Source organism: Papilio xuthus, unplaced genomic scaffold, assembly GCF_000836235.2.
Source record: "Papilio xuthus unplaced genomic scaffold, Pxut_1.1 DF827680.1, whole genome shotgun sequence".
NCBI lineage: Eukaryota > Metazoa > Arthropoda > Insecta > Lepidoptera > Papilionidae > Papilio > Papilio xuthus.
The window spans coordinates 1,238,901-1,254,142 of record NW_013530969.1 but is presented as its reverse complement, the minus strand read 5'-3'; the positions used below and the strand labels follow the sequence as shown (position 1 = coordinate 1,254,142).

Genomic DNA, 15,242 nt, shown 5'->3' with positions numbered 1-15,242 from the left:
TCAGTTACGTTGGATTGTTTTATTCGTACTTTTCCTAACTAACCCGTTGCAAGAGAAAGTTTGGTAAACAAGAGTTTTTTTAATTGGTAGATTTTGCCATTTTAATTAAAACTTGGTTCACTAAAACATTTTGGTATACGTTTAGATATAAAATACTTTTAGAAAAACATTTAAAAGAAGTAGTTTAAAAAGAGTGTTGCGTTTCATAGCCTCCATGTTGCCTCTATTGGACGGAGTACACAATAAGACCCTCACGTCTAAAATGGATCATCTCGTTATCCGTAATTGAATATCCGGTTGATATGAGTCAAACGGCAGGAGTATTATATTGCTATTTTAACACGGTATCCTGTGAGAGAGAAGAGCGCTCGGAGCTCATCAACATGTTACGTAACGTATATATATCAAACAGAATAACAAAAACAACTAATCATATTGCGACCCGTACGACAAAGTTACATCCCTAGGAAATCTTTTAAGATTAACATTATAGAGATCGTGTTGTACACAATACATCAATTATGATAAAACTATGACTATCGAATCCTCTATTATCATATATTTTCAAGAGAATCTCAAATATTATCTGGTAATCTATACCATTCCGAGAAGATGTGAGATTCAACAGTTCAGATTTAAAAGCAATCTGAAAAGATTGACTCCTATCTCTTCAGACAGGAGCTTTGTTATTGCAAACATAATTTTATATCTATTACTCCCTCAAGTCAATATGTTAATCAAGGTGATAATCCCTGATTGGGCTTTACAATCAAAACAATTGCTTGCTAAACAAAAGAACAAAGGTCCGAGCTACAACAATCCACAATTCACTGGACTTGGAATATTAATCAGAGGCGCGGTATGCCAGACTTTGAAACTGCAAGTTACTGGACACTGGTCTAATAATGCAAGACTTCATGTACCATGTCTAATGAAAAGAGAGCACACATAGAAGAGACGTAAGGTCAGAGAGATGATGGTAATTTTTGTCCAAAACAAAAGCTTTATAATTTTAAACAATTTTACTGAGTAATGTTTACGTACCTACAGAACATTTATACGCTGCGCAACTCAACGGCGTATTTATTAGTAATGGAGCCATAAACTTGAATATTGCACGCCCTAATTAATAATAAAGGAATTTCGCAAGTGCCTAACTGGCTGGAGGAATTCTCGTTTAAATTCAAGATATTTGAATTAAGAATAATTTCTGAACATAAAATAAATTAATAATTAAAAGTTAACGCATAAGAAGACTACAATTACTACTGTCAACAGAAATGCGAATATTTAATTCCATTTTTTTAATATAAAACTGTCGACTGTGAACCGCCCATACCGTGTTGGTATATTTAATCCTCATAACTGTTACACATTTTAAGAACAAAGCTTTAAGACAAAACACTTTTGCTTGTTTGGCAAAAAGGCAACTGCATGGAACTGCATATAATTAAAAAAAAAATAATAACAATATTCCGCTCATAATATTCATGATCTAGCATAAGTTGATCGGAGCGTGTGAAGTGCAACAACACTTATACCTACGTCTCGTCAATAATCGATATCAATTAATTTATCACGAACCTTCGCAACTGATAAATAGTCTTAACCGATTAACCTATTAGCTATAATTACATTTAATGAAAAAGGCGAAATCCATCCACAGGTTCCGTACATATATCGGGACTCAGGCAGCCTCTGGGTTCTTCCAGATTGTGTTCTACATCTGTACAAATTTGACCGAGATCTGTTTCGCCGATGTTTATCCTTCTAACCAATAACCATCTAAACATACGCAATTATACTTTTAGTCTAAGATAAAAAGATAACAAGGTTATTGAATTCAGTTTACGCGCTCTAATTAAAAATTAACAGTGTATTACATTATATGCTTAAATCGTAACGATATTATATATTTCAGATAACATCTAACATAGTGATAACATATTCCTAACATTAACTAGATACATCAAAGTTAAATAAGATAGATGTAGAGAAAAGGAAATAAAAAAATCGGTTGGAATACATCGAGTCGGTATCGGCGACAGGCAACGGCAACAGCTATCGATCTGCCCTCGCCCCCTCCTCGCCCCGCGCATCTCCCGCGAACCGCCCGTGCCTCCGCCACGGCCCACCCTCGCCCGAGCGCCCCGAGCCTTACGTAAGGCCAGCTGATCACACCCACCCGGTAACCTTGACAACGAGCCCTGTGCACGCTCCTAGACGGCTTCGAAAAACATTGGATAAACAAAGCAATACCTCCTCCTCATCCCTACGCCTCGCCAGTCTCCTTGTGATACACGCACTGATGAATAATTATCTTAATCAATAAAAGTAAATCCGTTACTAGGCTGTTTTTTTGTAAGTAAAGTTTAACCCCCCTCTCCCCACCATGGAATAAATAATAAACTATATATATGAAAATGTGTTCTAATCAAATCGACCTCTCAATCGAGTAATAGACTAATTGAAAGTTTTTATTTAAACCTGTCAATTTCTACATAGAATTTAAAATATACAATTTTGTGTAGTTTCAAAAACATTTAAGACAAAACGACATATTTTACTAAAACTCCTATACCAATGACAATCTCCTTGTCGGAGAATCTTTTCTAAGATATGGGGATTGAGTAGTCTTTGTTCCTTTACCGAGATTTAACGATAATTAAAAATAATAAGAAAAAGTTAGAAATTTCATCTTTATTCACACAAGAAAGATTGTAAGCATAGAAAATGTTATCAGTAGGTCACATGGCGGTTAGTCTAAAAAATGATGCCATTAAGTTGAAATATTACAAACTGATGGGCGCTCTGCCCTACCTTCATTTATTATCTCTAATTTTAATTAAATTACTTGGAAGTCAAACTGTCATGATATAACTGAACATCTAATAAAAGTATGAAACGTTAATTGCCTTCTCACTTCAATAGATAAAATTCATAATTCAAAGGTCTATTGTCCACTAATTTTAACTTATCAAAGATCAACTTTTTCGGTTCAAAAAAAACTACATAAAACTTAACGTGCAACTACACGTTAAAATAATTATTTTTTTAATAAAAAAGCTGTACTATTATGCTATAAAGGTTAACGTCTGCACCTGATATAAGGCAACTACAACATAAAATGTATTTTATGTCACGTAATAGCCTGAGTTACCAGCACAAACTTAGCTATATTCCCGACCTGCATTCAGTTAATTTCCTGAAATAAATCAATGAAGGACCGGACGACGTACGGTCACACGACTTAACCATCAAGGTACTTTTGAAACAATACAATTTATCTTTTGACCTACTTGGACAATACGTTTAAGTTAGACGAGCTAAAAAAACCTAGCTAGGTACACTATTATGTATCGAATACGATGGAATATGTATTCCTTCGATATTATACATAATACATCTCTATTTTTATAAAGAAAGTGACGGGGATGACTATATATTTTGCGTCTGTTCTTTGAAAGTGGAAATCCACGGTTTGAATATACGCCGATAAATTTTATTTTTCTACATATACAAAAATCAATTGCTGTTTGTTATTCTCGCTAAAAGTCGAGAATGGCTGAACGGATTTATCTTATCTTGGTTTTGAAATGTTCGTGGAGATCTAGGCAAGGTTTAAAAGGTGAGAAAAATTCGAATAATTGCCGGGAAAACCCTAAAAATAGCCTTTTTCTTTTTCACATATAGACGTTTATTAAATAAAATGTAGAGTCAATTTGAACTTTATCGACTTTTTTTATGTTTTATACAATTCCGCACGGACGGAGTCGCGGGCGACAGCTAGAATAATAACATACGAACTTGTTTCCACTGCATATTATGCCTTTACGAATTATCGTAACTAACCATGACAAAATAACTTCAAAGTGAACATATCCGCGTACGTTCGAATAAATTACTCTCACGTAGTTCTCCCTAGCGGTATGCAAACCAGTTTATGCAAAAGCACATAGCAACAGTATATTAACCTGTATAGTATATTGAATAAAGAAACATGAATATTCCCCAGCTTCGTATGTGCGCGTTAGAAGAGAGCGTAGTTGGCGCATGAAGCGAAATGGAAGCCCGAGCGAGCTTCAGAAAATACAAACAAAAGGTCCACGATGCGATACCCTAGGCACTCGCAACAAAATACGTAATAATGTTCATTTTGTAGTACTAACGATTCGATACGCAAAATTTGCCTCTCAATTTTTAATACAATTTAAGTTAAGTTTTTCTATTTTCGTTTAATATACAATTGTTATACTTAACAAGAAAATATGCAAAGAAGGACTGCATCGCGTTTTAAATACGTTCAAGTTATGTTAGCTTTTGACTGCGACTTCGTCCGTGCGAAACAAATATTTTTTGTTTATATAAAACATCGATGGGTGTTTGCCCGTTACTTCCCTGTAGGTACGGATAAAAATTATTCGTATTCCGAAAATGAGAACATAATTCGGTATACCTCTTCAGGCCTAGTTATCCAAATTGATAATGTTCATAATAATGTCAAACGAAACGAACATAAATTAAATTTATCCGTCCATTGATAACTTTTTTCTTTAATGTATCACGATTTCAAAGTGTGAATAAAAAATCACGAGAAGCTACGAAGAATACTTATAAAAAAAATATGATTTTTATAAAATCGACAGCAGAATCTTAACTGCTGGAATATCGAAATTCAAACTATCACAATAGACAAAAGAGCGCGGAATTGAACCATAAACATTTGAAAATCGAGAGCAATAGTCCGCCTCGAAATTCCCTGACAACATAATCCCGCATAAGTCCACAATAACAACCCTCTCAACACGAGGAGGTCACGGCCGTACACATATCATGTATATCATTTTGTGCTCGTCTTAAATAACACGTATTAAGACCACATTTATCACGATACAGATTAAAAAAATGCAAAGAACATACCTGTCACTAAATGTAAATCATAAGTATTCGTTATATTTAAAACAAAGTCATAGAAGCATAAACAAAACTAGTACAAGTAAAATGATTAGAGATAGAACGATCTATCACTGACCATATCATCATTATGACACAAAAGTGACATACTTAAACGATTTTATTATGCTACAAAGATTTTCTTTGGCATAAATAAAATGTGAAATGTAGAGACTTAAATATGAAAGTTGTGTTATAGCCTAATCTCTGGAACTATGGTATAAATTACGGTAAAGTTTCGTTAACTCTTGTATAGTAGAGAGAGTTGAGTAAAACGACATTTAAATCTAATTAAATAACCTAAATAACAATTATCTTATTCACCGGAATAATTGACAAAAATATTCAGTATTAAAAATATGAGGTGCTCTCGTATTCTCATAGAGAATAACGAATTCGCAAAACGTGTAAAATCGATCGATCGTATAAAAAAATTTAACCGTCAGAGAACATTCTAGATATTTATAAGTTAATTCATCGAACAACGTAAATCAGCTGTTACAAATATGTAACTTGTAAACCGTTTGTTATATACTCTGTACCATATTCAACGGTATATAGGTCAAAATGGCATCACAAATTAAACATGCGCACATATCTCCTATATATTATTCACACCTGCATTTCTAAAAAAATAAAGGCGAACTAGAAGAGATCTTTTTAAACGCTACTTATTGATAAATTAAATAACCTGCTGGCTAACATATAGCTATTAACATGATGCGATCAAATGATAAACTGAGTGAATCGAGCGACACAAAATTTCCTAATGATCTCTACCGATGGACGAAGCTGCAACTTCTATATGACAAATGTATTCATGAATATTGCTAAATTTGTCGTGACAATGATAGATGATGTGCAGAGAAGCATCTAAGTGGTTCATGCATCGATGCAACGAACCGAAGGTGTACGGAATTCGCATGGAGGAGCGCTGGCGGAGATAAAACGGCATAACGCGCACTACTTCGATGGCTGGAAGCGTGCAACTGTTCTGGCCGGAGGGTAAGGCAAGGGGCGCGCGGCGGGGGTGCGTGGGCGGGCACCGCGATGGCGCCCTCCTCGCCCAACCACCTTACCTCACCCTACCACCCCCGCCCCGTAATCACAGAACGGTTTATCGACACCTATGCCATCAAAGTATACACGGGAACATTACGAACCAAGCGTTAAGCAACATGCCTGTGAATGACACCATCGTAGTGAAAAGTTACCGGCTTTTAATATGATTGCCAGCGACGATATTTCCATTGAGGGTAGACAGAAGAAAATGCTGATGTACAATGTACTCGCCACTGGTTAAAGTCGTATCGAGCGGGATATCTGTGTTAGCAAATTGTATGAATGATGCAACAGCCAGCTAACCAACAGCCAGCTACAATAGCTGAACTAGAAATAGCAATGTGCTTTGTATAAGATATGAAGGTAAACAGGTAGCGGCCCATATAATGAAATGTTTCAATATAGCCTGTACCGCTCGATGGTTTTATTAAAAGACTACTTGTGACCCGCGACTTCGACCGCACGGAAAAAAAAGAATAATTAGCAGTCTATGTGCTCTTCCAGACTATGTTCTATATGTATGCTAAATTTAATCGAGACCCATTAAGCCGTTCTGGAGGTACCTTCAAACAAACATCCATCTGATTGATACATCCATCTAAACATTCGCATTTATAATATTAATAAGATATTCTTCTTGGAATTATGCAGTTGAGGGTAACATCCAGTAACTCAAAGATAATTAAAGAATAACTCTCATCGTGGAGTACAATAACGACTCCTACTGACTACAATACTATTCAAACCACTCAGAAAGATCCAAATGATGTAGTTGAAAGTCTGCAATATGCAAAGACGCTCAATGTCTCTTCACAACATCCAGATAATAAGCGGATGAGACTTCGATAGCTTAAGATCCGAATCGAGTTATTCACTATATAGTCACTGTTTTTATTATTGAAATAAATGAGTATATCACCTCGGCTTTTTATATTTCTTAAAACAACACACATCAAAAGTTCCTAAGAATTAAATACGTTTTATTAGAGCATTATTAAGGATTAATATTTTCACTTTTTTTAATCGGTTTTGATTTTTTTATTGACTTTCACTATATAATTAAGAAAAACTATAAATTTGAAATGACACTAGACAATTAATTGTTACTCAGAGTATCTAAAAAAAGTGTGCAACGGTTTTTTTTACAAAATCATTACAATTTCTGCAGCGGAAATAAAAATTTCGCATTTATATGGAGCGACGACATCATACGACAGTGAAGGAGATTTATATGTGATATTTAGTGGTTGCTTACATTTCACACAAGAACGATCTACGTAAAGCTTTGCTTTGGCCCTTTCAAGTTTCGCAACACAAAAGTATTGCATGTGCGCACTTCTAGCCGACGTCAAGTTTTAACTACGTCACCGCTTTTAATGTGGTATGGACCTCCATTGTACTGTGTGAATCGCAAATAATATATTTCATAAGTATATACTATACTAAAATATACTTTAGGTATTGTTATGCAGTTTAGTCGACGTAAAAGATGGCATTTTTTTTAATATATTAATTCAATCAGAACTGTAATAAATACATTCATTGTAATTATTCACGTAATTAAGTTCTCACAGCGAAAATCTGTCATCATCACTATTCCATGATTCATTTTAGCTTTGGAAAAAATAACAGACTATTTCTTCAGTCAAAAGTTTTTACTCTTTGACCAAATTTTTGGGGTTTGTCACACATTAGGTGCGTATTACGAAACGAAAGAACGGTTTGCTAGGAAACGTTCGAAGTCCGAACTGAAGGAAACAATTGAAGCTTAATTTAAGGTCTGACGGAATTCCTGTTTATACCTGGTTGTAGATATTTTTGAAGAATTATATGAATAGTAGCAATAGTGAACAGAGTACAACCACGTAAGAAAAGTTACTCTAGGGTACATTTACCGTAATTATACATAAATAGAAATTTATATTTTGCAAACTATTCACTGAAATGCATTTTAATATAATATGATAAGATACAAGTCTAACGATCTTAATCTCAACGACAAGCAACTCTGACGTCATTACATATGATTTGATAAAAAAATCTAAGTCAATTGATATAAAAAAAAGAAGCCGTATTTTTTTTTTTAGAGAACTAAACTGATCTAACATCAATAATGTCGACCACAAATTACAAAAAATGTCTTATAAGTTGAGTAAATAAATAAAAATGTTACGAATCTAAAAATATTGAAAGGAGATATAAAAACAAATGATTTGTATATAACCATTTACAAATCTAATTATAACCTTGACATATGCTCTATAATATGACCTTGATATAAAATGCAGACATAGACGTAACATGTAAAAGAATGTGCATTGATCATCTGATTTTTTAATTCATATCATTTAAATTACGGGAAACCTATTTAAATATTTATTCTAATTTGCATTTAATTTTGAAGATTTTGCTGCTTTTTTTCTTGAACGCAGCGTCTAAAAATTAATAAGAAACAGATCTGAAAGATTGAAGAATAAAGTAATATAAAATATGTAGTTTCAAGTATGTCGTTGAATTGTAACTTGTTGACCAACATTACTATAAATTTTTTAAATATATATTTATTGAAATATATAAATAATAAATAAATGTGAGCAACAAACAAAGTTCTTCTCTATCTCCTTAGTCAAGACTAGCTTTTTATATATTGACCATGTTTTCTTGATTTATACGTTAAATATGGAGATAAGATTGAGTACAAGTAACTCAACATCTATACAGAACAACTGCAGCAAGTTAAACTTAAAAACTATTATTATAAATCTTTATTTTAAGGTGAAAGCAAAACAAAGAACAAAGAAATGTATAGATATTCCATCTTAAGAAAAGGAATAACATCTCAATATGATAGCCGACTTGAGTGATAACCTTACAGATAAAACTCTGAACCAAGTTGTAAACATTAATATTCCAATCAACATTTTAATTTACACAAACACTACATATAAAAATATAGTATTTAAATTTGTTCTAAACTGATAGAAATAGAATGGTTTAGATATGGATAGACATATTAGATGCAATATTTATGATCTAAGTATTAAAAATTGATGTCAAACATTAATTTATATGACATTTTACTGTTTTTTCATGTTATTATATATTACTAAAAGGTCAGTCAAGACAAATATATTAATAACTTGTGAAACCAATTAGACAAAGGTATTGTTAAAAAGATAAAAACTATTAATGTTAAAAATACGACAAATGATTAGTAGTTGTTCATGCTCCATTAAATACCTGTAAAAATATTAAATTTAAGGAACTTACATTGCAGGAAGCCTTTACTGCACTGATCTTCAACACTCGAGTTGCACTGTTAATTGTTAGTAAAGCCGGATTACCCACTTAACTTAATAAATAATAGTATTAAAACTACTGAAAAAGTTTATTATTTCTAATAACATAATAAATGCAACTACAGTATGCGACTTTTATAGCATACGAAATTCGTGTGTTAGGAACAAATTCACAACTTATGCACAATCAATATAAATTACGATTCAATGAAGCAAAACAATGTTTTTAAAGATCTTCAAACAAGAAAAACCATCACAACAACGGAATGAGAACCAGCTTAGCAGTTAAATGTCCAACGTTTAATTAATTTTAAAACATCTCTAAATGTTATTTTTCTCAAAATTCAAAGAAAATGTAACAATAATCTTGAATATCACACTTTGCGCATCTGTCAATTTTACACACACCGCTTCAAAACAACGACAACAACGACATCTAGGAATAATAACAGAAGTATGTTGAAGTATAATTTTACGTTTAAAAACAAGTTTTAGAACATCTTCAATATATAAAAATGGGACAAATATCAAATGGTAAGGGAAAAAGACAAATATCAAGAGTTTGCAAAATGACTTAATTATTGCGATTAATTTTATTTCTCTGACTGTTACTATATGCCGCACTCACAGTCAGTTACGAAGAAATACCTGTAGTGTAGAATAATTATAAGGAATGTGAACTAAGGGGCTGCTTAAATCACTACTAAACTGTTCTGAGTAGGATTTGCCCTCATTGATTTTGAGTAAACTAGTAAAATCTTTAGAATTATAAAGGATTAAACATCATCAGACTAAATTCGTGGTTTAATGCAGAGTAACACCGTTCATGTTACCATTTTCTGTTGCTTAATAAAGATTATCATTACTGTATTTATTATTTCTAAAAAATACTACATTCTATATATGTTTGTTAATTTACTATAAAAAATTAAGGCGTAGCGCGGCCAGTTTTCGTAATAGTTAGCAATTCCTACGTGCCTAAATGTCATATAACTTATTCTACTTACAAATAAAAATATTTCAATAAAGTTTATTACTCAATATTGTGATGAAAATTGCACAGGCATATACGTATAAAACTTGAAAAAGTTAGTAAGGTCTGCCACACGCTACGAAAAATGTCGTCCAAATTAATATTAATTTGTTTTGCTTTTGTCTTCCTTTTAAATGTGAGTGTAGAAACAATAACTAGATTTAAATGTTTTAGGCGTAAGAGATTATTTATATTGATTTTTTGTCTTTTAGATTTACACAGTGTCATGTCAATACTCGTGCTGTGGCGCGGCACCTCCCTGTCCGTACGCGCAGCCACCTCCAATCATCATCAAAGAGAAAGAAAGCCGTGATATTTTGTATCCACTACTGCTCCTAATGCTTTTAGGCGATGGAATTTAAATAATGGTCTTTTACAGTGCCTATAGAAAATATTTCCTTGACAGGTAAGTAAAAAACCAAAACGTTGGCAACATTTTGAACTATTCCATGGTATTTTGCAATTGAGTTAATTAACTAATTAAATTCACTCTATTGGCTTAAAACTGCAAATATTAAATCACAACTGTAACAATTTTCTAATAATCGTCATCCGTCAACCGTCATGTACATCAGCGACCAAATTTTTTTAAATGATCTCGCTTCTATTTTTTAAGAACAAACTATTTAACAACATATATTTGATTTTACAATCTCATCTCTCTTCTTTTTGAAACCTTAGTTAACGAGGTCTATTTATTTAAATAATGTTTTGCTTCGCCAATGTTCTCTGAACCTTGTTTTCTCGTGTTATTTCACATAAGTAGTTTTGTTCTTTCTATTTTATCGCTTTGTTATTACTACTAGGGGTGATCACAAACATTTAAACTATCATTCTAGAATTAACTTCTTATTCCTAGCAATTTTCTGCAAACTATGATAATAGTCCTCGTAGATCTAACACAGCATTCACACTCTTTCTCCACACTTAAAAGGAAGTCATCCATATCATGCCAAAACATTAAAAAGTTACCTTCCGTAACAACTCCTGTTAAAAATCTCGTGTCCTATATTTGATAAGCCCGTAGGGCGTCATAAATTGCATATAGCTATAAACTTATGAATTATGATTATTGCTTCCAAGATACACGCAAAATCTTCCCAATAGACTGTATTCCCTCCGCCAATTTTAAAGCAACCATCTTAGTCGCCACATTGTCTTACACCGCTTTAACTAACTACTCTACTATGCAATAAAAGTTTCATAGTGACCCGAACAAACTTTAAAGCAATATATATTTATGCGTTTCTCTGTTCTCCATTTTCCCTTCTTCTTTTACCAACTTCTTCAAATCCACTCCCATTCTCACCACTCTATAAAAATTCAGTACCCGGTCGTAATAATTTGTATCTTTCGAGAATTTTATCTAACATTTTTCGTCATCCTAACATCTAACATAATATCGTCCAGTATCATAATCTTAATTTTATGTATCGTTAAAAATCAATACTAACATGGGTCATTTAAACCTCTTCTGTGGGCTTTGCCTAGGCAAATTGAAAAAAGACAGCATACATAATTTGTTGGTAACATTTTGTGAAATAAACGTTTAATAATCTTATTACTTGACATTAATATTTTCTAACATAATAAAAGGAAGCGGGAATTGTGTTAGATCTTTTTATCTGTACAAAACAACAAAAAAATCACAATATAAAAAGAATGCCGTGTGTCACTGGCCTAATAACATTGACAGCCGCCGTCAGTGTGTCACTGTCATTCAATTAGCTGCAACTGTTCGATGTAAATTAGTGCAATAAACCAATTAAATTATTAAATATTAAAATGAAGATTATATTCTAGTGCAAGCGAGTTGTATGCATATCACAGTTTTTGTGTTAGGCAGAGAAACATGAAATATTATGATAGTTTCTTGAACCGAATTGGACACTAAACGAAATCATGTGTACGATATTGGTAATTTCTCTGAAAGTAATCTTATCATTTTGATTAGATATTTATTCATTTTTACTGAAGATTTTTTTGTAATTAGTGACTAATGTAAGTAATGAATTGACACAATTGGTACGCACGCAATGTCTAATTCAGTCTGTAAAAAAGAGGAAGAAACGTTCCCTTTACACGAATGTGTTTTCGTTGGAGACGTACGTAAACTATCATCATTACTAAGATTCAATGACATCACTTGCAAAGATAAACATGGCAATACTGCACTGCATTTGGCGGTTATGCTGGGGCGCAAGGAATGTGTGCAACTTCTTCTGGCTCATGGTGCACCAGTTAAAGTCAAAAACCTTGCTGGCTGGTCGCCTCTCGCAGAGGCAATCAGTTATGGTGACAGGCAAACAATATCCTCACTTGTACGTAAACTAAAACAACAAGCCAGAGAGCAAATGGACAGAAGAAGGCCTGACCTAATTAGAGCCCTTGCTCAAATACAAGATTTCTACATGGAGCTCAAGTGGGATTTTCATTCATGGGTTCCATTAGTTTCCAGAATATTGCCATCTGATGTGTGTAAAATTTATAAATCAGGCTCTGGCATCAGGCTGGATACTACATTGGTGGACTTTTCTGATATGAAATGGGAGAGAGGTGATATTTCATTTATATTTCAAGGCGAGAAACCCCAAGGTGAAGCTTTAACAGTTCTAGACAATAAAGCTAAAGTATATCAAAGAGTTCGATATGAAGAAACAGAAAATGAAATTGAAGATGAAGTGGATATATTAATGTCAAGTGATATTCTAGCTGCACAGATGTCTACCAAAGGTATACTATTTTCTAGGGCTCAATCTGGCTGGATATTTCGTGAAGATCGCAAAGAAACTGTTGCCGGTCTATACAAAAGTGATATCTACACAATCACAGGGCTGGTATTGGAATCTCGAAAACGTAGAGAGCACTTATCAACAGATGATTTGCAGAAAAATAAAGCAATTATTGAAAGTCTTACAAAAGGTAACACACAGAATTTGGACACTAATGGTGAGCCCGCTAGGCGTGCATCATTAAATCCTCCTCCAGAAAGCGGAGTGAACTGGCAGACTTATATTGCATCTCCTCCAGGACAATATCCCAGTTTGGGAAGGGAGCTAGTTTATAAAGAGTCCTCAAGGAATTTCCGAGCAACTATTGCAATGAGTGATGAATTCCCACTAAGTGTGGATATGCTATTAAATGTTTTGGAAGTAATAGCTCCTTTCAAACACTTTGCTAAATTACGACAATTTGTAGCCATGAAATTACCCAAGGGCTTTCCAGTCAAAATAGATATACCAATTCTACCAACAGTTACTGCAAAAATTACTTTTCAAAAGTTTGATTTCCGTGACAATATAGCTGCTGATTTATTCGTTATACCTGAAGATTATGTAGAAGATCCCCTGCGTTTTCCTGACTTATGACGTTTTGATATTCTAACACTGTTTGAAATAAGTGAAAGGCCAATATGGCGACGTGAAGTGAAACGTAGTCGGGCACATCATGTGACAAAGCGGAGTCTCTGCAGGTCAACTCATGGCTTGCTCACTATTGAAATCCCAATGTTATTCGGTTTTGGCAGCTCATATTCTAGCCACTATGTCCTATTTGTGGAGTAGCTAATTTTCTATGTTTTGGAATGTAAATTACACAGTAAACTATCTTATGAAGTAGATTGTATAAACAGTGTTAGAATCACTATAGTATTATAAATTGCCACAATTATATGTTAGTTAAATTGAAAACTGATTTATTGTAAAATTAGACAGACATTTGCTTATATTGATTTTGTAATAAATTCCATGACAAAATTTGGTGTTTGTTTCAAATTTTGTAATGGAATTGTGTCATATTTGTTACTATTAATTTTATTATTGAAACACGGGCCCAGAGCAGACTTAGTATTGTGATGTATTATTTTATCTACTTTTTAAGCTCATTGAAGTATTTACATTGTAATTTATTTACATATTTCTATTTTAAAAAAAATTAAAAAACAATCTAGAAAAGATGCACTTGAATAAGGTCTTTTTACATTTTATATGGCCTATTTTCTTATCAATAACTAGACAAAGTTCTGATTATAGTTCCTGATTTGTATAAATAATGCATAATTATTTTAATTTATCATATTAATTCATGACAAATTAATAAAATAAGTCAATGTTTTAATTTAATCGTCAAAATCTGTTTTTAGAGTGTGATTTAGTAGAAATATATTTTAGTGTTTGTAAAATGGGATGTTCCGGGTACATGAAAAATGTGCTACTAGAGCTTACTTACACAATACTTTCTATAGCACATAAAGTAGACAGCTTTTGTAGTTTGCATGAAATAAATGTTACAAATTATATATCATTATAGATTGTTCCGTATCCCACCTGATGCATTGTGTTTACAACTATTATATCTTGCCAGATTCAGACATTGTTTACATGTTTATTTTAAAAGACAAATGTGGTGTATATTTCAAAATTAGAATGATGTTAATAAAAATTAATTATTGTAATAATGCGGTATTATTTTGATTATTCATAACAAAATCGTTTCTTTATTTTTTTAGCGGTATTTCCTAACCGCTACTTAGGGCCCTTCAAGAAGCGAACGTATCACCTTCTCAAAGGCCGGCAACTAATCAGCGGTTCCTCTGGTATTGCAGATGTAGCGTCGATTCAATTATAAAAAAATTGGTCCTGATTTTCCCAATATTACAACTATATTAATGACATAAACTCTTAAATATATTAGAAAAGTTCGGATTTATTTAATAGGAAAGAATAACATAGTCTTTAGGCTAAATATCAGTAACAAAAAAAATTGATGGGCGTGAACATATCAATAGTTTACCTCTCGTATCATTTTGAATATTACTCAGGTTACATTACGCTCGATATTGCGGCCATTTGGATTACGTGTTATGTAACACTTCGACGATCAAATTCCAATCTTCA

The 15,242-nt window shown here is 32.9% G+C and overlaps 2 protein-coding genes across 6 annotated transcripts in view; one reads left to right on the top strand and one right to left on the bottom strand.

Moving 5' to 3' along the window:
* Positions 1–9,713, bottom strand: part of mtd (TLD domain-containing protein mustard) — a 105,911-nt gene extending 96,198 nt beyond the window's left edge. For 2 of the 5 annotated variants that reach the window (XM_013311223.1, XM_013311226.1), the window contains exon 1: positions 9,286–9,713. Coding sequence is in view for 2 of the 5 variants with exons in the window: in XM_013311227.1 (XP_013166681.1) it covers positions 9,286–9,287 (2 nt within the window). In the remaining 3 variants the exon portion in view is untranslated. Of the gene's footprint in view, positions 1–5,856; positions 5,937–9,285 lie in introns of those variants that run through there. The other 3 variants (XM_013311227.1, XM_013311228.1, XM_013311224.1) reach the window with 2 other exon arrangements.
* A 2,328-nt stretch (positions 9,714–12,041) lies between these two features.
* On the top strand, positions 12,042–14,771 carry LOC106117124 (ankyrin repeat domain-containing protein 13C-B). Its single transcript, XM_013311210.1, has one exon. It carries the CDS (start codon positions 12,384–12,386, stop codon positions 13,713–13,715), a length of 1,332 nt encoding a protein of 443 aa, XP_013166664.1. The 5' UTR covers positions 12,042–12,383; the 3' UTR covers positions 13,716–14,771.
* The last annotated feature ends 471 nt before the right edge of the window (positions 14,772–15,242 follow it).